Raw genomic sequence first — 24562 nt, 5'->3', positions numbered from 1 at the left:
TCTAGTGGTGTAAGAGTGTTATATAACCTAATCAAAATATCTATTTGTCCCAATGTCCGAGTAAAGGATATATTGTGAAAGAGTGGTATGAGTCTCAAACCAGGTATTCTGTAATGACACACCCATTTTATGAATTAAACTGCAAACTTTGTCAAATGTCCAGTATAAACCATAAATCTTCCTAAATGGACAGTTTGGCCTTTGTCATACAGTAGTCCATCCTTTTGTTGTGAACATGCTTAAGTCTTACGATTTCTGCCACTGAAACACCAATACAGTATTGCATTTGTCAATGATTTGAATGAGTACCATATGGGATCCAGAGCATATTGTGCAACAGTTTTTTAATTATGGCATACACTCCACTGGGAGGAGACCCCGCGGCAGGCCAAGGACCAGATGGGGGGATTATATCTCCTCTCTGGCCTGGGAACGCTTCGGGGTTCCCCAGGAGGAAGTCGCAAATGTTGCTCTGGAGAGGGAAGTCTGGGGGTCTCTGCTGGAGCTGTTGTCCCCGTGACCCGATTCCGGATAAGCGGTTGAAGATGGATGGATGGATGGATGGAAATGGCATACATGTAATTGGAGCATTTCAAGTTAAAGTAAAAAGCCCTTCATTCAACAGAAGTCAATGTTTATGTTCTCTTTGTAACTGACACATGTTTTCCTAAAATCATACCCTGACATTTCTCCCCATTGCACCAGTTTTTAGTGCTATTTTCTGCCCTTCAACTCACTTTTTATGGTCCTCTGCATATTTGATTGGTTGAAAAATATTTACAAATAAAAATGCATTATTGAGCTATATTCGATATTACACTAACTTTGTCATCTAAAACAAAAAGCTGTGGATGTTTTGTTTAGATAACTCACTATACTTTGACCTACATTGAGCTAGTTATAGCATTTTTATTGTACAAATTGCATCAAAGTGGCCTCAGCATCCTTCATTTTTCTTTGCAGCCCTCTGTGGAAAACTAATGGACACCCTTGCTGTAGGAGTAATGTTATTTTGGAATTGTGTGACAGCAGGCAATGGGTGCAGGTTAGTGATGAGGTGACCATGTGGAGGGCACTTAAAGTCTGGAACTAACAACATTGTCTATAAATAGTCCATCCATCTATCTATTTTCTACCGCTTGTCCCTCTCGGGGTCACGGGGGGCCTGGAGCCTATCCCAGCTGCACTCCAGCGGAAAGCAGGGTACATCCTGGACAAGTTGCCAGCTCATCGCAGGTGATTTTTGACAGCCCTGATTATTTGGTTTAAAATTATAATAAAACCTTTTCACCCTTTGGTTGCTGATGTATGATGTGGAGATTGCCTAAAAAGCTTGTTGTTTTTTTTTTAATGAAAAATTTATTCTGAAAAAAAAAAAAAAATTTTTTTTCCAGTGCATTTATTGAAGATGTATTGACAGCCATCTGCTCAGTGTCATTACCACATGCAGCCCCATATCATCAATGACTGTGGAAATGTGTGTATGTTTTCTTCAGGCAGTGGTCTTCATCAAATCTTCATCAAATCTCATTTGAACGGCACCAAGCACAAGTTCCAGCATCACCACCTTGCCTAATGCAGATTTGCGAATCATTACTGAATATGACTTCCATTCAGTCATCCGTAGTCCATGAGTGCTTTTCCTCAGCCCATTGTAACCTAGTTTTTTTATGTTCGTGTGTTAACTATGGCTTTTGTTGAGCATTTTTGTACCCGAATCCCATTTCCTCAAGGAGGTTTCTAACAGTTTGGTCGCAAACAGTGGCTCTAGTTTCATTTGTTCTTTATTTGTTATGTTTTGAATTTTCTGTTTTTAGGGCATATTGATTTAAGTTTTCTTTCTTGACGTTTTGATGTTTTCCTTAGTTGCCTTTTACAACCTTCCCATGTTGTTTGTATGTGGTCCAGATTTTAGACACAGCTGACTGAGAACAATCAACATCTTTTGCAACACTGTGTGATGATTTACCTTCTTGAAGAAGTTTGACAATCCTCCCATCTGTTTCGATTGACATGTGTTGCGTTGGAGTTATGATTCATGTCAGTGCATCTGCTGCAACAGTTCTCCAAAGCGTCAACACTCCTTTTTAAACTGCAGACTAATGAAGTGATTTAATGTAAAGCAGCTTTGGAAAGGAAAATTTACAGGGTGATTACATTTTTTTTTTCCAAATTAAGTGACTAGGCAGCACGGCGGTACAGAGGTTAGTGCAAGTGCCTCACAATGCGAAAGTCTTGGGTTCGATCCTGGGCTCGGGATCTTTCTGTGTGGGGTTTACATGTTCTCCCCGTGACTGCGTGGGTTCCCTCCGGGTACTCCGGCTTCCTCCCACCTCCAAAGACATGCACTTGGGGATAGGTTGATTGGCAGCACTAAAATTGGCCCTAGTGTGTGAATGTGAGTGTGAATGTTGTCTGTCTATCTGTGTTGGCCCTGCGATGAGGTGGCGACTTGTCCAGGGTGTACCCCGCCTTCCGCCCGAGTGCAGCTGAGATAGGCTCCAGCGCCCCCTGTGACTCCGAAAGGGACAAACTGTAGAAAATGGATGGAAGGATGGAAGTGACTAGGCAGCACGGTGGTACAGGGGTTAGTGCATGTGCCTCACAATACGATGGTCCTGGGTTCGATCCTGGGCTCAGGATCTTTGTGTGTGGAGTTTGCATGTTCTCCCCGTGACTGCGTGGGTTTCCTCTGGGTACTCCGGCTTCCTCCCACCTCCAATGACATGCACCTGGGGATAGGTTGATTGTAGGGCTGCAACAACAAATCGATTAAAATCGATTATAAAAATAGTTAGCAATTAATTTAGTCATCGATTCGTTGGATGTATGCTGTGCGCATGCGCAGAGGCCTTTTTAAAAAATTTTTATAAACCTTTATTTATAAACTGCAACATGTACAAACAGCTGAGAAACAATAATCAAAATAAGTATGGTGCCAGTATGCTGTTTTTTTTCAATAAAATACTGGAAAGGAGAGGGGGGGGGTTACCCACATATGCGGTCCTCTCCAAGGTTTCTCATAGTCATTCACCGACGTCCCACTGGGGTGAGTTTTTCCTTGCCCGTATGTGGGCTCTGTACCGAGGATGTCGTTGTGGCTTGTACAGCCCTTTGAGACACTTGTGATTTAGGGCTATATAAATAAACATTGATTGATTGATTGATTGATTGAAATGTAGTTTTTCTCTTTTATCTGATTATTAATCGATTAATCGAAGTAATAATTGACAGATTAATCGATTATCAAATAAATCGTTAGTTGCAGCCCTAGTTGATTGGCAACTCTAAATTGACCCTAGTGTGTGAATGTTGTCTGTCTATCTGTGTTGGCCCTGTCCAGGGTGTACCCCGCCTTCCGCCCGAATGCAGCTGAGCTAGGCTCCAGCACCCCCCGCGACCCCGAAAGGGACAAGCGGTAGAAAATGGATGGATGGATTAAGTGACTACATAATTTTTTCGCTGCGCTTGATCTTAAAAGGAAACAGTTACTGACAACCACATTTTATTGTCGTGATTTTTTATTAGAGTTTCTTTCAATTTGAAATGACTATAGTTGTGTGTCATATAGGGCTGGGCGATATATCGATATATGGGGGTTTGTCTCTGTGCGATATAGAAAATGAGTATATCTTGATATTCGAGTATACGTTCTCACGCAGTTGCTTTTAGCTGCGGACATTACACTGCAGGCTCTTCTCACTCTTTCTTGTCCCTCCTTCTCACAGACAGCGAGCGCACCTTCTTACACACGTCATATACTGTCACGTCATACGTCACATACGTATACGCCCTCGCGCAGCAGAGAGGTAGCAGCATGGCTAAAGTTAGCTGTGGTGTGTGTGGTAATACGAGAGAATGAAGGAAGAATTAATTCACAAGAAAAACAACAGGGGGTCCATCGTCTGGCGGTGGTTTGGCTTCAAGTGGGAATATGTCGAACAGATAACCGTAATTTGTCAAGTGTGGGGGAAAAGCATTGCTACAAAAAGTAGCATTACTGCTAATATGTAGCATCATTTGAAAAGTCACCTGCTAGAGAATGTAGAGTGCTTACTCCGCATGTCAACATCTCCGTTCGGTGCCACACGCCCACACCATCAAAATGCCGAGGCAAACATTTCCAGATCAACACAGTATGAAAAAAATAGTCAACAACAAAAGAGATAACGTCCGCCGGAACCTACCACATAGCGAAGGACGTACACAGTTTGATTTCCTATTAAGCAGCTAATTTTTATTTGACACTTATTGAAATATCTTGTGTGACATCATGCACAAAAGTGCACTTTATTTTTTTTAAACTATTGTAGTGGCATTCTGTACAAAAAGTGCACTTTAATTTAGTGTTGTTTTGATTTGTCATCTTCGAGACATCATGCACAAAAGTGCACTAATAGCTTGTTTTAAAATGACTGACAATTTTGCACTTTCTGTTTTGGAAATTACATGAATGTTTGTGCCACTGCTAATAACTGTTTAATAAATACAGTTTTGGTAAATTGACTTAGTTGTGATTTCCCTCTCTGTATGAAAGTTTAAAAGTAGCATATATTAATGCAGTATGAACAAGAATGTTTTAATGTATACACATAATCATCATACTGCTGTGATTATACTGTATGTATTGATTGATTGATTGATTGAGACTTTTATTAGTAGGTTGCACAGTGAAGTACATATTCCGTACAATTGACCACTAAATGGTAACACCCGAATACGTTTTTCAACTTGTTTAATTCGGGGTACACTTAAATTGATTCATGATGCAGATATATACTATCAGATATATACTATCATCATAATACAGTCACCACACAAGATAATCACATTGAATTATTTACATTATTTACAATCCGGGGTGTGGGGGTGTGGGGGGGGGGGGGGGGGGGGGTTTAGGTTTGGTTGTTATCATCAGTCATCAACAATTGAGAACAGAGAAATGGATATTGGAACAGTGTAGGTCTGACTTGGTAGGATATGGACAGCAAGTAGTGGACAGAGAGAGAGAGAGAGAGAGAGAGAGAGAGAGAGAGAGAGAGAGAGAGAGAGAGAGAGAGAGAGAGAGAGAGAGAGAGACCAGAAGGCATAAGAAAAAGTATCTGCATTTGATTGTTTACATTTGATTATTAGCAATCCGGGGAGGGTGTTAGTTTAGGGTTGTAGCTGCCTGGAGGTGAACTTTTATTGCGGTTTTGAAGGAGGATAGAGATGCCCTTTCTTTTATACCTGTTGGGAGCGCATTCCACATTGATGTGGCATAGAAAGAGAATGAGTTAAGACCTTTGTTAGTTCGGAATCTGGGTTTAACGTGGTTAGTGGAGCTCCCCCTGGTGTTGTGGTTATGGCGGTCATTTACGTTAAGGAAGTAGTTTGACATGTACTTCGGTATCAGGGAGGTGTAGCGGATTTTATAGACTAGGCTCAGTGCAAATTGTTTTACTCTGTCCTCCACCCTGAGCCAGCCCACTTTGGAGAAGTGGGTAGGAGTGAGGTGGGATCTGGGGTGGAGGTCTAGAAGTAACCTGACTAGCTTGTTCTGGGATGTTTGGAGTTTAGATTTGAGGGTTTTGGAGGTGCTAGGGTACCAGGAGGTGCATGCGTAATCGAAAAAGGGTTGAACGAGAGTTCCCGCCAGAATCCTCTTGGTGCTTTTGTTGACCAGAGAGGAGATTCTATAGAGAAATCTCATTCGTTGGTTGACTTTTGTGATTACCTTGGTTGCCATTTTATCACAGGAAAGATTAGCCTCTAGAATGGAACCTAGGTAGGTGACCTCATCTTTCCTGGTGATACAATGTCACCCACTTTTATAGTGAAGTTGTTGACTTTCTATCAAGTGTTCATTCAAGGCTAAGGCAAAATATCGAGATATATATCGTGTATCGCGATATGGCCTAAAAATATCGAGATATTAAAAAAAGGCCATATCGCCCAGCCCTAGTGTCATATCTGTTATCTGTTTTTTTCTACAAAATTTTCAACGGAATGAACATCGTCCAGGTCTGGTAATTCCATCATTTTAGCCAGGGATTGAAATAGCATCTTTTTTTGTAAAATGATATTTTTTTTTTTTTGTATGGGGCAGAATGATTTGTTGAATTGCTCACTAGTTACAGGATACAGCATCAGCAGAGGAGCTTGTGACGTCATGCCTCGCGGTGATTGGTCGATGATGACTTCCTCTCAGCCCCCCCCCCCCCTCTTCCCTCCTGTTTGTCTTCTTCTAGCTGTCCATCCCTTTTCACCTCATCCTTTACGTTATCTCCATCATCGTCTCTCCGTCTCCCCTCTCTGCTCTGCTCCTGCCACGAAGACGATGGTGACGATGATGATGTGACAACGAGGCTGACCAATCATCAGGCCTGAAGGGCGCACAAGGGGCGTGGCTACACCACTAGCTTGGGGGCTAATTGAGGAGTCAGAGGAGGAGGAGAAAAGGGAGGCAGAGGACAAGGACCATCTTCACCGGCTTGAAAAAAAAGGAGGAGAAGAGGAGGAGGAGGAGGGCGGGTGGAGGCTGTCACCTCTCAACGGGGGTTTAATCCGTGCTGTCATGGACAAATATCGACCAAAGAGACCCACCACGCTAGCTCTTATACCACACCGAGCTGGCACCCAGGTAGGAAGCAGGGATGGGTCCACCCTGGCGATTGGTATGTTGTTGTGTTATTGAAATGAGCTGAGTAAATAATGTTTACAGTATACGTGTGCGTGTGTGTGTGTGTGTGTGTGTGTGTGTGTGTTTGTGTGTGTGTGTATGGGTGGCTCCTGTGATTAGAAACAGGCAGCATTAGCCCCATCAGTGCGTGTGCGTGCGTGTGCGTGTGTGTGTGTGTGAGAACCTGCTTTCAGCATGATACAGCAATGTGTGTTTGTCTGTTTTTGCAGTTGTGTGTATGTCTGCGGTTTCTGAAAAGCATACAACATGTAATAGCAGTGCTGACATCACACCCTCTTTTCCATGTGTTTATATAAATTATATAAACATACATAAATGCATCCCATGTTGTCTGGTACATGAAGAGTAGATCGGATGCTTCTCAAGTAGGGTTTACTGTAATACTGACCGTGACGTTCGCTCATCCTCAGCACACTCTATGCATGTAAGTCAGGCCGGGCGGCCTTCTGTTTATGTTTCTGAACGTTGTTTCCTTGGCCCTCAATGTGGTATTTGGCAGTTTTTAACGATAAGTTGAACCTAGTGGTGGTATCCCTTTAAATGAGCTGCATCCTGTTTACTGTGTCAGTTCCTATCAGCAAGTCATGTCATATGAACCGCAGCTTACCTTTAGCATCCATTTTTAAATCACTTAACAGATTGAAATATTATGTATAATAATGATAATACTCGACTAACTATGATTTCAGATTGTATCGTTAATGTGAAATATGGGCAGGGCTCAAATTTAAAGGCCTACTGAAACCCACTACTACCGACCACGCAGTCTGATAGTTTATATATCAATGATGAAATCTTAACATTGCAACACATGCCAACCGGCCAGGTTAACTTATAAAGTGCAATTTTAAATTTCCAGCGAAACTTCCGGTTGAAAACGTCTATGTATGATGACGTATGCGCGTGATGTCAATGGTTGAAACGGAAGTATTCGGACACCATTGTATCCAATACAAAAAGCTCTGTTTTCATCGCAAAATTCCACAGTATTCTGGACATCTGTGTTGGTGAATCTTTTGCAATTTGTTTAATGAACAATGAAGACTGCAAAGAAGAAAGTTGTAGGTGGGATCGGTGTATTAGCGGCTGGCTGCAGCAACACAACCAGGAGGACTTTGACTTGGATAGCAGACGCGCTATCCGACGCTATCCGACGCTAGCTGCCGACCGCATCGATGATCGGGTGAAGTCCTTCGTCGTTCCGTCGATCGCTGGAACGCAGGTGAGCACGGGTGTTGATGAGCAGATGAGAGCTGGCTGGCGTAGGTGGATAGCTAATGTTTTTAGCATAGCTCTGTGAGGTCCCGTAGCTAAGTTAGCTTCAATGGCATCGTTAGCAACAGCATTGTTAAGCTTCCCCAGGCTGGAAAGCATTAACCGTGTAGTTACAGGTCCATGGTTTAATAGTATTGTTGATTTTCTGTCTATCCTTCCAGTCAGGGGTTTATTTCTTTTGTTTCTATCTGCAGTTAAGCCCGATGCTATCACGTTAGCTCCATAGCTAAAGTGCTTCGCCGATGTATTGTCGTGGAGATAAAAGTCACTGTGAATGTCCATTTCGCGTTCTCGACTCTCATTTTCAAGAGGATATAGTATCCGAGGTGGTTTAAAATACAAATCCGTGATCCACAATAGAAAAAGGAGAAAGTGTGGAATCCAATGAGCCCTTGTACCTAAGTTACGGTCAGAGCGAAAAAAGATACGTCCTGCACTGCACTCTAGTCCTTCACTCTCACGTACCTCATCCACAAATCTTTCATCCTCGCTCAAATTAATGGGGTAATCGTCACTTTCTCGGTCCGAATCGCTCTCGCTGCTGGTGTAGACAATGGGGAATTGTGAGGAGCCTTTCAACCTGCGACGTCACGCTACTTCCGGTACAGGCAAGGCTTTTTTTATCAGCGACCAAAAGTTGTGAACTTTATCGTCCATGTTCTCTACTAAATCCTTTCAGCAAAAATATGGCAATATCGCGAAATGATCAAGTTTGACACATAGAATGGATCTGCTTACCCCGTTTAAATTAAAAAAAATCATTTCAGTAGGCCTTTAAACACGTCAACCGCCCTTGTGACTTGCCGTAATGCCCTAAAAAATTGACCGACATCGACGGCAAGAACATGCCGTGACCCCCCTTTGACTTTTTACTCGTTAATGGACAAGGGATGTAACGGTAAACGGTATAATGATAATTTGCGATAAAATTCCCAACGGTTTGTAATACCGTGTAATTTTTTAATTACCGAAAAACCGTCATTTATTAATGCATTTTAGGCATCACGAAGTCAGGCACTGAACTACAAGGAGGCGTTGTTGGAGAAGAACAAAGCTTGTTTATTAGACTTCACCATCATTAGCCAAACTGCTTTGAGTTTTATATTAATATCAAAAAGTAAACGCCATGTTTTTTTTTTACATTTCTTGTGTTTTTTTTCATGTCACAAAGGTGTTACTTCAAAAACCATTCATGTGACACATCATTTTGTTAATGTTTTATTGTGTAGAGTTAGTTCTGTTGCATAGCCAGCTCTTCCTCCCAGGGATTTTAAGCTGCTGTCCACTCCCAAGTTCTTTTAATGGCAAACAAGCTGGAGTTTAAATTGATCACCAAAAGCAGTAGTTGGTATTTTGTGGTTTATTCTCAAAGCTTTGACAATAATGAGACCAGCCTTGCATAATCTATCCCAATGCGTGCGTCTATCCCGTCTGCCCTTGCTTTCCCTTCCCTGTACTCTTCCACCTCCTTGTTTTGTCTACTCACTGAGTTATCTCTACACCTTACATTCCACTGCTAGAAGGCCGACACACATTACTATGAGAGAGAAAGAAGGAAGAATACTAGCTATTTTGTAATATGACTATGGAAGTAAAAAAGTAACACTTAAATATGGATATATGGAAAAGATCTGGTTCCATCAATTCCTATACGGCATATTTATGCTCAAACGCTTAATGGATCTGTCCCGATACAGAATCTACATGTACATATAAATGTACTTAAAAACATAAATAAATAAATAGGGATGACCGATTATGGCTTTTTGCAGATGTCCAATATTCCGATATTGTCCAACTCTTTAATTACCGATACTGATATCGACCGATACCGATATCAACCGATACTGATATATACAGTCGTGGAATTAACACATTATTATGCCTAATTTTGACAACCAGGTATGGTGAAGATAAGGTCCTTTTTAAAAAAAATTATAAAATAAAATAATGTTTTGAATAATAAAGAAAGTAAAACAATATAAAAACAGTTACATACAAACTAGTAATTAATGAAAATGAGTAAAATTAACTGTTAAAGGTTAGTACTATTAGTGGACGAGCAGCACGCACAATCATGTGTGCTTACGGACTGTATCCCTTGCAGACTGTATTGATATATATTGATATATAATGTAGGAACCAGAATATTAATAACAGAAAGAAACAACCCTTTTGTGTGAATGAGTGTAAATGGGGGAGGGAGGTTTTTTGGGTTGGTGCACTAATTGTAAGTGTATCTTGTGTTTTTTATGTTGATTTAATTAAAAAAAACAAAAAAAACGATACCGATAATAAAAAAAAACACACCGATAATTTCCGATATTACAATTTAAAGCATTTATCGGCCGATAATATCGGCAGGCCGATATTATCGGACATCTCTATAAATAAATAATTTTAAAAAATACCTTCCTCTATCAAAATGTAAAAATAGAGATAAAGGCAACATGTAATGACAAAAAGCTGACAAGTTGATATTAATAATGAATAAAAATACAGTTTATATATATATATATATATAAATATATATGTATATATATATATATATATATATATATATATGCATGCATGCTTTGGAGCCCCTGCCTCGAAAGAAAATAATGTTTGCCTCGGTGCCCTTCCAACTTGCCTTGGTGCCCTAAAATATGAGCCCTCCTTCAAGGCAACACTTGCCTTGACCTTGAAAAGGGAACATTTGAGGCCTGTATGGGTATACTGTATATATTAAAAGTTTAACGATTTTGTTTAGCAACGATTCGATTCGACCCAATATTTGTGGTTGCCAATATGATTCAGGGACAATCTAATTTGTCCAGAATGATACAATACGAAACGATTAAGTGAGTTGAAGTCGATTCAGTAACTTTTTAGCAAAAAAAAAAAACCCGTGTGACTGTGAAATAAATACTGGATACTAGACACTGTGGGTGAAGTTTTCTATTCTCCTATTAATGCTTGTAAGGTAATTAGGTATAAATGAATTGTGGATACAAACAAGCAAGTAAACAACAATTATTGACCAATCACATTTTATTTGAATAAACATTCAAGCAACTTTCAATAACACTACACTAACCAACATTTTAACAGTAGATTTACCTGCTAAAAAAAAAGAAGCTGATGACGGACAGTGTCTGAAGTATGCGGAAGCATGTATGCTCCCTAATTCCTGTTAATGGTGTTGGTCCCTGGCATCCGAATTTCCTTAGCCTCCTGGATCCATCTCTTCTATTTGTTTGTTTCTGATTAAATTACTTTTCCTTGGCTGTTGTTGTCTCTTCATCTTGTGTTTCGTGAGTTGTCTTTGTGGCTTAAAGTTGTGTTGCATTTTTTATTATTGTGTTGTGTCGTTTGTCTTTGTTGGGGCTTTTGTAATCGTGCTGTGACCGAAAGCTTTTGTGTTGTAATTATTGATATTGTCTTGTGGCGTTTGCATTTGGTATGACCATTCTTGACAACTTTAGCTATGCGCCATTTTTGTTGTGTTGACAACACAGACTTAATGTTTAAAGTCCTTACTTTAAAAGTGCTCAACTTTTTATAGTCTGCTGTTCTTAAATCCAATGTTTTCCTTGTTCTAGTATCGATAAAATCAATCGATTACCTTTTAAAACGATTGATTGATATGTCGATAAATCGAGTTATATTCCTAAAATTCAAAAATCTATGCTCGGCAAGTTTGCCTTCCGGGAGATAGGTATCGATCCATCGTTACACCCCTAGTATATACGGTAGCTTAGTCTGTTAAGACTTGTCTGAGATCACATGGCCTAAACCTGACACTGACAGGCCGTTATTAAGTCAACAGTTAAAGACTAAAAAGTGTTGATTACATGCAGTGTTTGCCATTTTCTATGTATAGGTGGACCCTTGCATGTTTACAATGTGTCACACCAACACAGATATTCCAAAGGCAAGGATTTTTCGTCCAAACTTAGAGATAGGTTTTTGTCCCTTTCGAATTTTCAAAAAATGCAGCTTCGGTGTTTGTGTAAGGACAGGTAAAACAGAGCTTTTTGGTTTGTGTCATAAGAAATGTGCGACTTACGTAATCAAACCTTATTTAACTACAGAACGCACTTGCGACTCTTAACACACATATGTGATTAAAAACGTTGCTCATGTTGTCTGCTTGGCTTTGTGTAAGTAAGCATCATTTCAAACATAATATTTACATAGTGGTGGTTCTAGCTTTAATAACCCTCTTTTAATGTTTTTTCCCCCTCATCCTTGTGGCAACCCCTTTAGAATCCTGTGTTTTTGTCTGATTTTTATCATGATAAAGAATGTAATGATTCAATGATCTTGACAATTTGAAATATCAAAATCAGCAACGGTATGGCTAGTACTGCCCCTGTAACTACTTGGTATTGGAGCGATACCAAAATGTGTAGTATTACCAAAAACTAATGTAAAGTATCAAAAAACAGAAGAAAAAGTGCTTATTATATTTTAACAGAATTGTAGATAGAACCACGTTACAAAACAGTAATCAGATATTAACAGTAAATTAGCAAGTAGATTAATAATAGTTTTGACAAAATAATACAACCAGAAATTATGCAATACGTTACCGCATACGTCAGAAGCTAAATTAGAGATGTTTCATATAAGTATGGTATAGCAATGTGACACACATACAGTATTCTCAACTTAGACTTAGACTTAGACTTCCTTTTTATTGTCATTCAAATTTGAACTTTACAGCACAGATAAGAACAAAATTTCGTTACATAAACCCATGGTAGTGCAGGATAACTTGTGGAACCTTTTAGACAAGTTAAACCAAGGTCAAATTGTATCTCACTAATAACAAGGCTAATCTGCAAAGAACAAAAGAACCAGCATGATCCCTAGCATGTCTGGCTGTTTGTGGAACAGGTTCATTGTTGTTTGTTGATGATTTGAGTGTATTAATGTTAGCCTAGTGTATTCACTATACACGCAATGATCTCGCTTGAAATTGGTGATACAGTAGTACCTCAACTTACGAATTGGTTCTGTGACGAAGCTCTGAACCCAAAACACCTATATTTCAAAACAATGTCTGCAACTGAAACAAATTTAAATCAATTTAATTGAAACTCCGGCTTCCTCCCACTTCCAAAGACATGCACCTGGGGATAGGTTGATTGGCAACACTAAATTGGCCCTAGTGTGTGAATGTGAGTGTGAGTGTTGTCTGTCTATCTGTGTCGGCCCTGCGATGAGGTGGCGACTTGTCCAGGGTGTACCCCGCCTTCCGCCCGATTGTAGCTGAGATAGGCTCCAGCGCCCCCCGTGACCCCAAAGGGAATAAGCGGTAGAAAATGGATGGATGGATGGATGGAGCTTGACACCCCCAAAACAGTACAATTTTAATATGTAACATGCCTTTTAGAAAGAAAACATACTTTTTAGATAACATACACTACCGTTCAAAAGTTTGGGGTCACCCAAACAATTTTGTGGAATAGCCTTCATTTCTAAGAACAAGAATAGACTGTCGAGTTTCAGATGAAAGTTCTCTTTTTCTGGCCATTTTGAGCGTTTAATTGACCCCACAAATGTGATGCTCCAGAAACTCAATCTGCTCAAAGGAAGGTCAGTTTTGTAGCTTCTGTAACGAGCTAAACTGTTTTCAGACGTGTGAACATGATTGCACAAGGGTTTTCTAATCATCAATTAGCTTTCTGAGCCAATGAGCAAACACATTGTACCATTAGAACACTGGAGTGATAGTTGCTGGAAATGGGCCTCTATACACCTATGTAGATATTGCATCAAAAACCAGACATTTGCAACTAGAGTAGTCATTTACCACATTAGCAATGTATAGAGTGTATTTCTTTAAAGTTAAGACTAGTTTAAAGTTATCTTCATTGAAAAGTACAGTGCTTTTCCTTCAAAAATAAGGACATTTTAATGTGACCCCAAACTTTTGAACAGTAGTGTATATTGCATGAAAAAAATAGAATCCAATCCAATCCAATAGAATGTATTTACTAACAACTACAGTAGTTTTATGAAGTAATGTAATAAACATGTACACCATTAACCGTGGAGAATGAATTTATACGGTATCTCCTGCTTCTCCATCAAACACACCATCAGCAGCTCTTTCATATTTACATGGATGAATATACGCCCTTTTAGATATAATTTAAACATCCTTGGCTGGCATTAGACTCATTCTGCTTCCTTATGTTGCAGACTAGCATTGATATGCTCTAATTGCCTCGCCAAGATGGCAACATGCTCGGTGATGTTTTTGATTATTTATTTTTGTAATAAATGAATATAATTTGCTTGTTTTTCTCATCGCTCTCCTTTACACTCACTTTCTTTCTTGCATGCTTTGGAAAAAAGTAATGTTGTTCTCGAACTATAAGCTAATGCCAGCGAGTAAAACTAGATGTTTTGGTCGGATCTTACGGGGTTCATTGTGACATTTGCTACGCGGGAATGCTTGTTACTAAAATTTTTGCTTGCCACTGTAAGCATGAAAATTAGCTGAGAGACAGCTCTTATCTCAAAACCCCCCTAACTTGGGGAACTCTTAAGTTGAGGTACCACTGAATTGGATGACACGGCATGTACTTTTGCAAAGCATCTTGGCTGTGACTGGTAATTCATCCTAAACTTATTACATCAAAATAATAAATAAAATGAAATAAAAGGACAAAAGCAATAATCTGGTACAGTTGCAGAACAAATAGAATATGTCAAGTCCCCGCAAAGAATATTGAATGAAAACTGAAGCTGGTTTACTGCTGACAAACCAAAAATCTTCAGCTATTTTAAGGTACTTGGATCATATATCTTTGGTTCATGGGTTGATGTCATCGAAAATCAATATGGTTCTTGCACTGAATAGAACAAGCTAAGAGATCTAAAAGTTTAGTTTTAAAATATCAGTTGAGAATTGTCAATGGCAGTGTATGAGAAATATCTGAGTTGATCTGTGACCTTAGCTACCTCAGGCATCATTGTGTCATTCCAAATCAATAGAGCCTTTGTTTCAATATGGATTGCTAACTGCATTCAGCATGGTGTTGACTAAATGAATATGTGCTGTACTTACCCTATCTAACGATTACAATATTTAAATAACACATATTAGGATCCAGATTGATATTATAATTGAACCTTTCTTTTCTGATTCTACTAGGATTCGAGACAAATGTGCTTATTTCCTAATTGAAGCACGGTTCCCTTTTAAAGGTGAAATGCATATTTGAAAGAAAGAAAAGAATGCTGACATGCATAGGCTCATTCATGCCTAAAATGTTTATATTTAACCAAATAAAGGTTTTATCAGGTCATTTTCATACATCATCTTCCTGCATGGTCAAGACGTTTGACTGGCTGCTGTAACCTTGTTTACTCTCCAACTTACTTAGCACATAGCCAGCTGGATTCACCCCAGGACCTGCATTAGCCAGATCACATGCATGAGCACTTAACACAATTTTAATACTGACTTCTTTAGGGTCTGAGAGCATAAATACGTGCATCTGAATCTGCAAATTATGAGCGGTGAAAGCAGTGAGTCTGACAATATGACAAAATGTGCTTCTAGTTGAAAAACATAGCATAGATACAAATCACATGTGCGCTGTGCAATTGTGCTGTAATATCAAGGGATTATTTTTTTTGCTACATTCTGCATATTTGTAAACCATGTGTGATGAATACATTAACATCGACTTAGTCATTTTTTCACTCTCACAATTTTCTGTCACGCATCTCCCCCCAGGACACAATAAACAACAACTCTTCGGGGAAGAAAGACAGCTGGAAGGGCTCCAGGTCTTCATCCTCACACATTACAGGTATATGGACACAATGTGTGTAAAAGTAAAAACAATATTGAGCATTAGACAATAGGATCCGATTACTTGAATGGTGCTAAATAATCAGTATGTTCATGTCATTGTGATGAACATTTGATTGGAATGATATTTTGCATTACCTCTTCAAATACTCTAGTTCCTTATCTAGTAAGAGTATATAAAATGTGTAATTTACAATTATGTCTCATAATTTTGCAGGAAATTATACATAGTACTGTCATAGTCCTATACTATCACGTGCCTCCCAGGATATACAGTAAAATATACTCAATATGTAATCCAGTAAATTGTGTTCTTATTAATGTTACATTAATGATATTTTTTATTCTATTGTGTTTTTAATCATTTCAGTACAATTGTTTTTTTCCGTCATATTTCACCCAGTGTCTTAAATGGGTTATACTTGTATAACCCGCTTTTCTACCTTTAAGGTACTCAAAGCGCTGAGTGTTTTTTTTTCTACTTATATAAACAAAGTAAAATCTTAAATGCATGCTTACAGTTTGAATGAATCTGGCAGCAATTTCCCATAAAATTAATTAGTTTTTGAGTAATCGATAGATTACTGTGCTTGGAACCCCGCTCTCTATTGGTGTGACGTCATCTACAGAACTGGAGCCCATTTCCCTGCATGGAAAGTGTGGATAAAGGCATGTAAAACTTTTGTTTTTGATCATTTGATTGATTGATTGATCAACATCATGTTTTTGTCACCCTGGTCAACGATCACTTCAAAACTGATAAGATTTACATTATGATAAAAAAATAAATATAAAATTGCCATTTCCTGACTTCCCCACTCTTCCAGCTCGTCCTCCTGTGTTTCCTCGTGCTGTTTCAGTATATCCTCAAGCATGTTAAGGAAAACAACAGTAAAAGAGGATGCAAAATACTGTAGAATACTAGCAGCTTACCTTCTTTTTCTCTCGTTTTTGAGCGCAGAGTCTGCTCTTCTTCTTTCGTTTTTCAGCTGGTTCTGACTCAGTCTTTCTCCTAATTTTCAAGATCCCATCTGGCTTGAGACTTTTTTTGGCTTGAGTTCAGATATTATTCCCTGTGAACTCTTACCAAAAAGTAAGAATAATTCAAATGATCGCTACAAATTACACTCCTTTGGCTTGGTCCGTCCCATTTTGCGTGGGTCAATTTGACTGAAGAGGTCCTTAGTTTTCTCATATTCCCATCGTTTGGAAATGCATGCAGGCTGATCACTTCTTTAGTTTTTTTTTTGCTACAACCTGCAACAATGCATCGGGCAGACATATTTGATAATTCCTTCAAATTTTGCGCTGAAATAGCTGAAGTGTTCTTGATGCTACTAAAACATATAGGGCCCGATCTAATAAAGGTTTGCGTGTATTAATCACGTGCAAACTTGATAGCACATGCAAAGCTGATCTGCTAAAATTATGTGCGGAGGATTGCGTCTTTTTAGTGAGCAGAATAGGGAGTATCTGTCTTCATGAATATGCAGAATATATGATGATCATCAATACGCCTACAATACTGGTAGGAGAGAATGTAAATGTAATTATTTAGCACACGCAGTGGGATTTATTACGAATAAAACTCAACTGCGGGCGCTCTTTGCCTCTTATTTAGTGCGCAAACTGGCACAGGAGGCGATTGCGCTGCAGCTCCATTTTACGTACGCTTGTCAACATATATGGGCTGTCAAAAATTTTAAAAAATGTTAGACACATTGTATAATATAATTTTATAATTGTATAGCAGCTGATTAAAACTAATTTAATTGATGCGTTTTGGTGTCTGCTGGCGTTTTAATAACGTTTGTTTTTTCATATAGAAGATATATTATAACATATCGCCTATCTGAGAAAAACCTCTTGCAATATGTACTTTTCTGCATCTGGACACTGGAGCGCACACTCGCAGTGAGTGCCAGCCTCTCTTATTAATGCACCTTTAGCGCGCAAAAAGAAAGAAAGAAGTGGGATCCATTGCAGGACTGTTTCTAGAACACCCAGGAAAAAGTGGTCCATGCTTTTTATTTGAAAAAATTGCAAAACACCACACGATAACAGGACTAGTAAATGATGTAGTGTCTCCGTGGTGAAAGCTGCATAGTACAGGCAAAAACCTCATTTAAATAAGGCTGTCTGCACCGCTTTTCAATTGTACACGCAGTCTCAGTACACTGGATCACACGCAACACGGCCATTAATTATACATGCAATTTTATTGATCGCACACACTGTTTAGTGCTTGGTATTTGAATTTTAGTAGCTCAGGCCCATACTAGACAATAATAAATTGCCTCCAGTTTAGTGACATCAGCAGGCAAAGTGAGCCTTCTAAAATGTGCTAAAATGTGTTTGAAAACAAGCCTAAAACCTGTAGACATAATTTTTAGGTCAGGAACTATGAAATAAGTGCCAATGTTTTCAGCATTACAGGGGCCTTTTGACAAAGACATAAAGCATAGCACGTACAGCACAATGATATAGCATACAGTACATGTTTGTAATGATAAGTCCTGGAAAAAGTGTTACCCATAGGTGGCAATATAACATCAGCATGTATTTGTACACTACTGTAAATGTTAAGGCAAGCACAGAAAAAGAAGGCAAATATTGTTTTTTGTTAGCATGTTAGGGCCAGCACTGAACAATTATGATTATTATTTAAAGTTTAGTTCATTTTCATTCATCAGTACAGTTTCTATTAACATACCAAAAACTGATGGTGGTTAGAGTGTCCGTCCTGAGATCGGCAGGTCGTGAGTTCAAACCACGGCCGAGTCATACCAAAGACTATTAAAATGGGACCCATTACCTCCCTGCTTGGCACTCAGCATCAAGGGTTGGAGTTGGGGTTAAATCACCAAAATGATTCCCGAGCGCGGCCACTGCTGCTGCTCACTGCTGCTGCTCATTGCTCCCCTCAACTCCCAGGGGGTGGAACAAGGTGATGGGTCAAATGCAGAGGGTAATTTCACCACACCTAGTGTGTGTGACTATCACTGGTACTTTAACTTTTAACTTTAAAAATGGGTGAAACTCTAAGTATTTGCCACCTCTTTTCAGAGGTTTAGTGTCTCTAGTTCAAAACCAGTTTTCTTTGTACATTATCTAATACTTTGCTTTTTTTTTAAGGGGCTCGAACACAAAGCGATCAACCAAAAGCAGAGGACAAAGTCAGACCTTGCACCCGCCGCCCTGCCCCTAAACCGCCAACCGGCAGCACATCCAATGGCAGAGCCAGCACTCAAGCTGCAGCTGGCGGCACACATGTCCGTCCACGGGAAAGAGAGCCGCCAGGGGCCATGCACACTAAGTCATTCATAGCGCCAAGCAGCCAACGGAGAGGGGGAGCAGTGGGAGGAGGCAGAGGAAGAGGAGAAGGGAGAAACTTGGGGGACATCAGAGGAAAGGATGGAGCGACATCAGCGAAGGAAGAAAGAAGAGGAGGAAGACTGTGTGATGAGTCCAAAGGCAAGGAGAAAGAGAAAACCATCAACTACAGACCTAAAGAATCAAATCGACCAAAAAGCTCGGCGGCAGATGGAAAAGGGAAACTATGTGCTAAAGGGGAAAACAAAGGAGGGAAGGGGAAACTCAACCACTCACTGTCCAACCAGGTTTACTTAACAGCCATGGTGGTCCCACGCACACCTGTAGCACCAAGAAAAGGGGACAAGAGCAAGGTTCAAGGTAATGAACTACTTTTAAGTGTAGGCTCAATGGTAGAAAACTGAGCTTTAAAGTAGGGATCTGCTTGGCTGAAGTGTCCTTGAACCATGGGCTGTTGACACAAGGCCGACTGTACAGTGAACTTAAAAAAAAAAAAAAGGAACTATTGTTTTTGCTAGATTGCTGTGTAAACAGACCCTGACACTTGATTTTTTGTAGATATTTTCATTAAAAGTATTTTAATAACACTAGTAATGAATTATACTTACACAGTATTATGTTCAGGACACCAGAGGTTGATAGAGAAAAAACAGGACAAGACTGGAAGAGACAAAGCATTGTTGGACAGGCATGTTTTATAATAACGAGTCTTAGGAATGCCTTAATTGAATGTAGTTGCTAATATGATCAATGATGCTGTTAATTGCTGTCAAACACAGAAAACCGTTATAGCATTTTTATACGCTGGGTTAGTGCTACAAGTTTAGAGTGTATCTACGTCAAATTGACAGTAGCACACAAATCATGACCAAAGTAAACTAAAATAACATGTTCTCTTACTATCAACAAGTAAGAGAGGTTAGTATTTAAATAAAGTCCCCAATACGAATCGATTTAGATAAGGCTGACAACTACACAATTGGGAAAACTGCACATTTATTTGTGGCACAAACATCCATATAAGAACAAAGTAAGGTGCAAAATATGAAAGTGTGGACTGATACAATCAGTGAAATTATAAACCAGGTTTATCTGGGTAGTTTTTGTCAGTACCATCTGTTGTTTCTTCTCATTATTTTGCAGCATAAAACCTGCAAGTGACTCTCAGTGATTCTTTCCAAGGTGTGAATTGTGATTAGAATTATTTAAGGACGACGCCCAGGGCTGGCCATAGCCCTATTGTGGCCTTAAACAAGATTTTGTTTGTTGCCCCATTTTGGTCTTTAATATTACTGGTGTAACACGCTAGGGGCTGTAAGCTTAGTGAGTATTGCAATACAGTCATCCCTTGCCACATCACGCTTTGAAGTTTGCAACTTGTAAATCAATCAATCAATCAATCAATGTTTATTTATACAGCCCTAAATCACAAAAGTCTCAAAGGGCTGCACAAGCCACAACGACATCCTCGGCACAGAGCCCACACAAGGGACGTCGATGTGAATGACTATGAGAAACCTTGGGGAGGATCGCATATGTGGGTAACCCCCCCTCTAAGTACAGTCCCTAGTGGATGCAACATAACAGTGAGAGTCCAGTCCATAGTGGTGCTAGCAATAGACCATCCCGAGCGGAAACAGGTCAGTAGCGCAGAGACGTCCCCAACCGATGCACAGGCGATGGACAGCCAACACCTCATCCATGGTCACCGAAACCAGAATAACCCGGCGAGGGGGCAAAGGAGAAAGGAAAACGGCAGATTAACTGGTCTAAAAATAGGGGGGTCTATTTAAAGGCTAGAGTATACAAATGAGTTTTAAGATGGGACTTAAATGCTTCTATTGAGGTAGCATCTCTAACTGTTACCGGGAGGGCATTCCATAGTACTGGAGCCCGAACAGAAAACGCTCTGTGGCCCGCAGACTTTTTTTGGGTTCTGGGAATCACTAATAAGCCGGAGTTCTTTGAACACAGATTTCTTCCCGGGACATATGGTACAATACAGTCAGCAAGATAGGATAGAGCTAGACCGTGTAGTATTTTATACGTAAGTAGTAAAACTTTAAAGTCACATCTTAAAGGCCTACTGAAATGACATTTTTTTATTTAAACGGGGATAGCAGATCTATTCTATGTGTCATACTTGATCATTTCGCGATATTGCCATATTTTTGCTGAAAGGATTTAGTATAAAACAACGACGATAAAGATCGCAACTTTTGGTATCTGATAAAAAAAAGGCTTGCCCCTACCGGAAGTAGCGTGACATAGTCAATTGAACATATCCGCAAAGTTCCCTATTGTTTACAATGATGGCCGCCAGAAGTGAGAGAGATTCGGACAGAGAAAGCGACGATTTCCCCATTAATTTGAGCGAGGATGAAAGATTTGTGGATGAGGAAAATGCAAGTGAAGGACTAGTGGGGAGTGGAAGCGATTCAGATAGGGAAGATGCTGTGACCTGATATTCAGCTGGGAATGACTACAACAGTAAATAAACACAAGACATATATATATACTCTATTAGCCACAACACAACCAGGCTTATATTTAATATGCCACAAATTAATCCCGCATAAAAACACCTAGGTGTTTGTTATGCTAGCTCCTAACTACTAGCTCGAGCTAGTTATAGCTCGAGCGGGTAATATGGACGGGATCCTGTATATATAACCCGCCAATACAATTCAAACACCTGCACAACACACACACTCACTCAGCCCAAACAACCGTTCACCTAACCCAAGGTTCATAAAGCTTATATATTTAATCAAAGTTACGTACATGACACGCACGTACTGGCAAGCAATCAAATGTTTGGAAGCGCGCGGGTGGGACCTGATATTCAGCTGGGAATGACTACAACAGTAAATAAACACAAGACATATATATACTCTATTAGCCACAACACAACCAGGCTTATATTTAATATGCCACAAATTAATCCCGCATAAAAACACCTAGGTGTTTGTTATGCTAGCTCCTAGCTCCTAGCTACTAGCTACTAGCTCGAGCTAGTTATAGCTCGAGCGGGTAATATGGACGGGATCCCGTATATATAACCCGCCAATACAATTCAAACACCTGCATAACACACACACTCACTCAGCCCAAACAACCGTTCACCTAACCCAAGGTTCATAAAGCTTATATATTTAATCAAAGTTACGTACATGACACGCACGTACGGGCAAGCAATCAAATGTTTGGAAGCGCGCGGGTGGGACCTGATATTCAGCTGGGAATGACTACAACAATAAATAAACACAAGACATATATATACTCTATTAGCCACAACACAATATTAATAATTAATAATATTAATATGCCACAAATTAATCCTAATGCTAGCTCCTAGCTCCTAGCTACTAGCTCGAGCTAGTTATAGCAAGCGATCAAATGTTTGGAAGCGCAGCTGTGTACTCACGTTATCGCAACTGTGTATCCAAATCAAAGTCCTCCTGGTAAGAGTCTCTGTTGTCCGAGTTCTTCCATCTTGACTGCATCTTTCGGGAATGTAAACAAAGAAGCGCCGGCTGTGTACGTGTTGTTGCTGACTTCCCTCGCAAAATAGAAACTTCGCACGGACAACTTTCTTCTTTGCTTGCTCAGCTTCTTTCTCCATAATGCAATGAACAAATTGCAACAGATTCACCAACACAGATGTCCAGAATACTGTGGAATAATGAGATGAAAACAGAGCTATTTCGTATTGACTTCAATGGTGTCCGAATACTTCCGTTTCAATGATTGACGTCACGCGCATACGTCAACCCTCAGAGGCGTTTCGAACCGGAAGTTTAGCGGGAAATTTAAAATTGCACTTTATAAGTTAACCCGGCCGTATTGGCATGTGTTGCAATGTTAAGATTTCATCATTGATATATAAACTATCAGACTGCGTGGTCGGTAGTAGTGGCTTTCAGTAGGCCTTTAAAGGCCTACTGAAATGAATTTTTTTTATTTAAACGGGGATAGCAGATCTATTCTATGTGTCATACTTGATCATTTCGCGATATTGCCATATTTTTGCTGAAAGGATTTAGTATAAAACAACGACGATAAAGATCGCAACTTTTGGTATCTGATAAAAAAAAGGCTTGCCCCTACCGGAAGTAGCGTGACGTAGTCAATTGAACATATCCGCAAAGTTCCCTATTGTTTACAATGACGGCCGCCAGAAGTGAGAGAGATTCGGACCGAGAAAGCGACGATTTCCCCATTAATTTGAGCGAGGATGAAAGATTTGTGGATGAGGAAAATGCAAGTGAAGGACTAGTGGGGAGTGGAAGCGATTCAGATAGGGAAGATGCTGTGAGAGCCGGGGGTGACCTGATATTCAGCTGGGAATGACTACAACAGTAAATAAACACAAGACATATATATACTCTATTAGCCACAACACAACCAGGCTTATATTTAATATGCCACAAATTAATCCCACATAAAAACACCTAGGTGTTTGTTATGCTAGCTCCTAGCTACTAGCTCGAGCTAGTTATAGCTCGAACGGGTTATATAGACGGGATCCCGTCTATATAACCCGCCAATACAATTCAAACACCTGCACAACACACACACTCACTCAGCCCAAAGAACCGTTCACCTAACCCAAGGTTCATAAAGCTTATATATTTAACCAAAGTTACGTACATGACACGCACGTACGGGCAAGCAATCAAATGTTTGGAAGCACGCGGGTGGGACCTGATATTCAGCTGGGAATGACTACAACAGTAAATAAACACAAGACATATATATACTCTATTAGCCACAACACAACCAGGCTTATATTTAATATGCCACAAATTAATCCCGCATAACAAACACATAGGTGTTTGTTATGCTAGCTACTAGCTACTAGCTCGAGCTAGTTATAGCTCGAGCGGGTTATATAGACGGGATCCCGTCTATATAACCCGCCAATACAATTCAAACACCTGCACAACACACACACTCACTCAGCCCAAAGGACTGTTCACCTAACCCAAGGTTCATAAAGCTTATATATTTAACCAAAGTTACGTACGTGACACGCACGTACGGGCAAGCGATCAAATGTTTGGAAGCGCGCGGGTGGGACCTGATATTCAGCTGGGAATGACTACAACAGTAAATAAACACAAGACATATATATATACTCTATTAGCCACAACACAACCAGGCTTATATTTAATATGCCACAAATTAATCCCGCATAACAAACACCTAGGTGTTTGTTATGCTAGCTCCTAGCTCCTAGCTACTAGCTCGAGCTAGTTATAGCAAGCGATCAAATGTTTGGAAGCGCAGCTATGTACTCACGGTATCGCGTCTGTTTATCCAAATCAAAGTCCTCCTGGTTAGAGTCTCTGTTGTCCGAGTTCTTTGATCTTGACTGCATCTTTCGGGAATGTAAACAATGAAACACCGGCTGTGTTGTGTTGCTGACTTCCATCGCAAAATATCCCCTT

At 39.8% G+C, this 24562-nt stretch overlaps 1 protein-coding gene across 2 annotated transcripts in view; it reads left to right on the top strand.

Annotated features, from left to right (window-relative positions):
- The first annotated feature begins 6522 nt into the window (after positions 1-6522).
- The window catches only part of LOC133641936 (C-Jun-amino-terminal kinase-interacting protein 1-like), a 36239-nt gene continuing 18199 nt past the window's right edge, over positions 6523-24562 (top strand). For both annotated transcript variants that reach the window (XR_009824352.1, XM_062036067.1), the window contains exons 1-3: positions 6523-6622; positions 15699-15774; positions 18912-19469. Coding sequence is in view for 1 of the 2 variants with exons in the window: in XM_062036067.1 (XP_061892051.1) it covers positions 6557-6622; positions 15699-15774; positions 18912-19469 (700 nt within the window). In the remaining variant the exon portion in view is untranslated. The remainder of the gene's footprint in view (positions 6623-15698; positions 15775-18911; positions 19470-24562) is intronic.

Source organism: Entelurus aequoreus, linkage group LG24 (genome assembly GCF_033978785.1).
Source record: "Entelurus aequoreus isolate RoL-2023_Sb linkage group LG24, RoL_Eaeq_v1.1, whole genome shotgun sequence".
NCBI classification, from domain to species: domain Eukaryota; kingdom Metazoa; phylum Chordata; class Actinopteri; order Syngnathiformes; family Syngnathidae; genus Entelurus; species Entelurus aequoreus.
The sequence above is the reverse complement of the archived record's forward strand: the minus strand, read 5'-3'. Positions and strand labels throughout refer to the sequence as shown.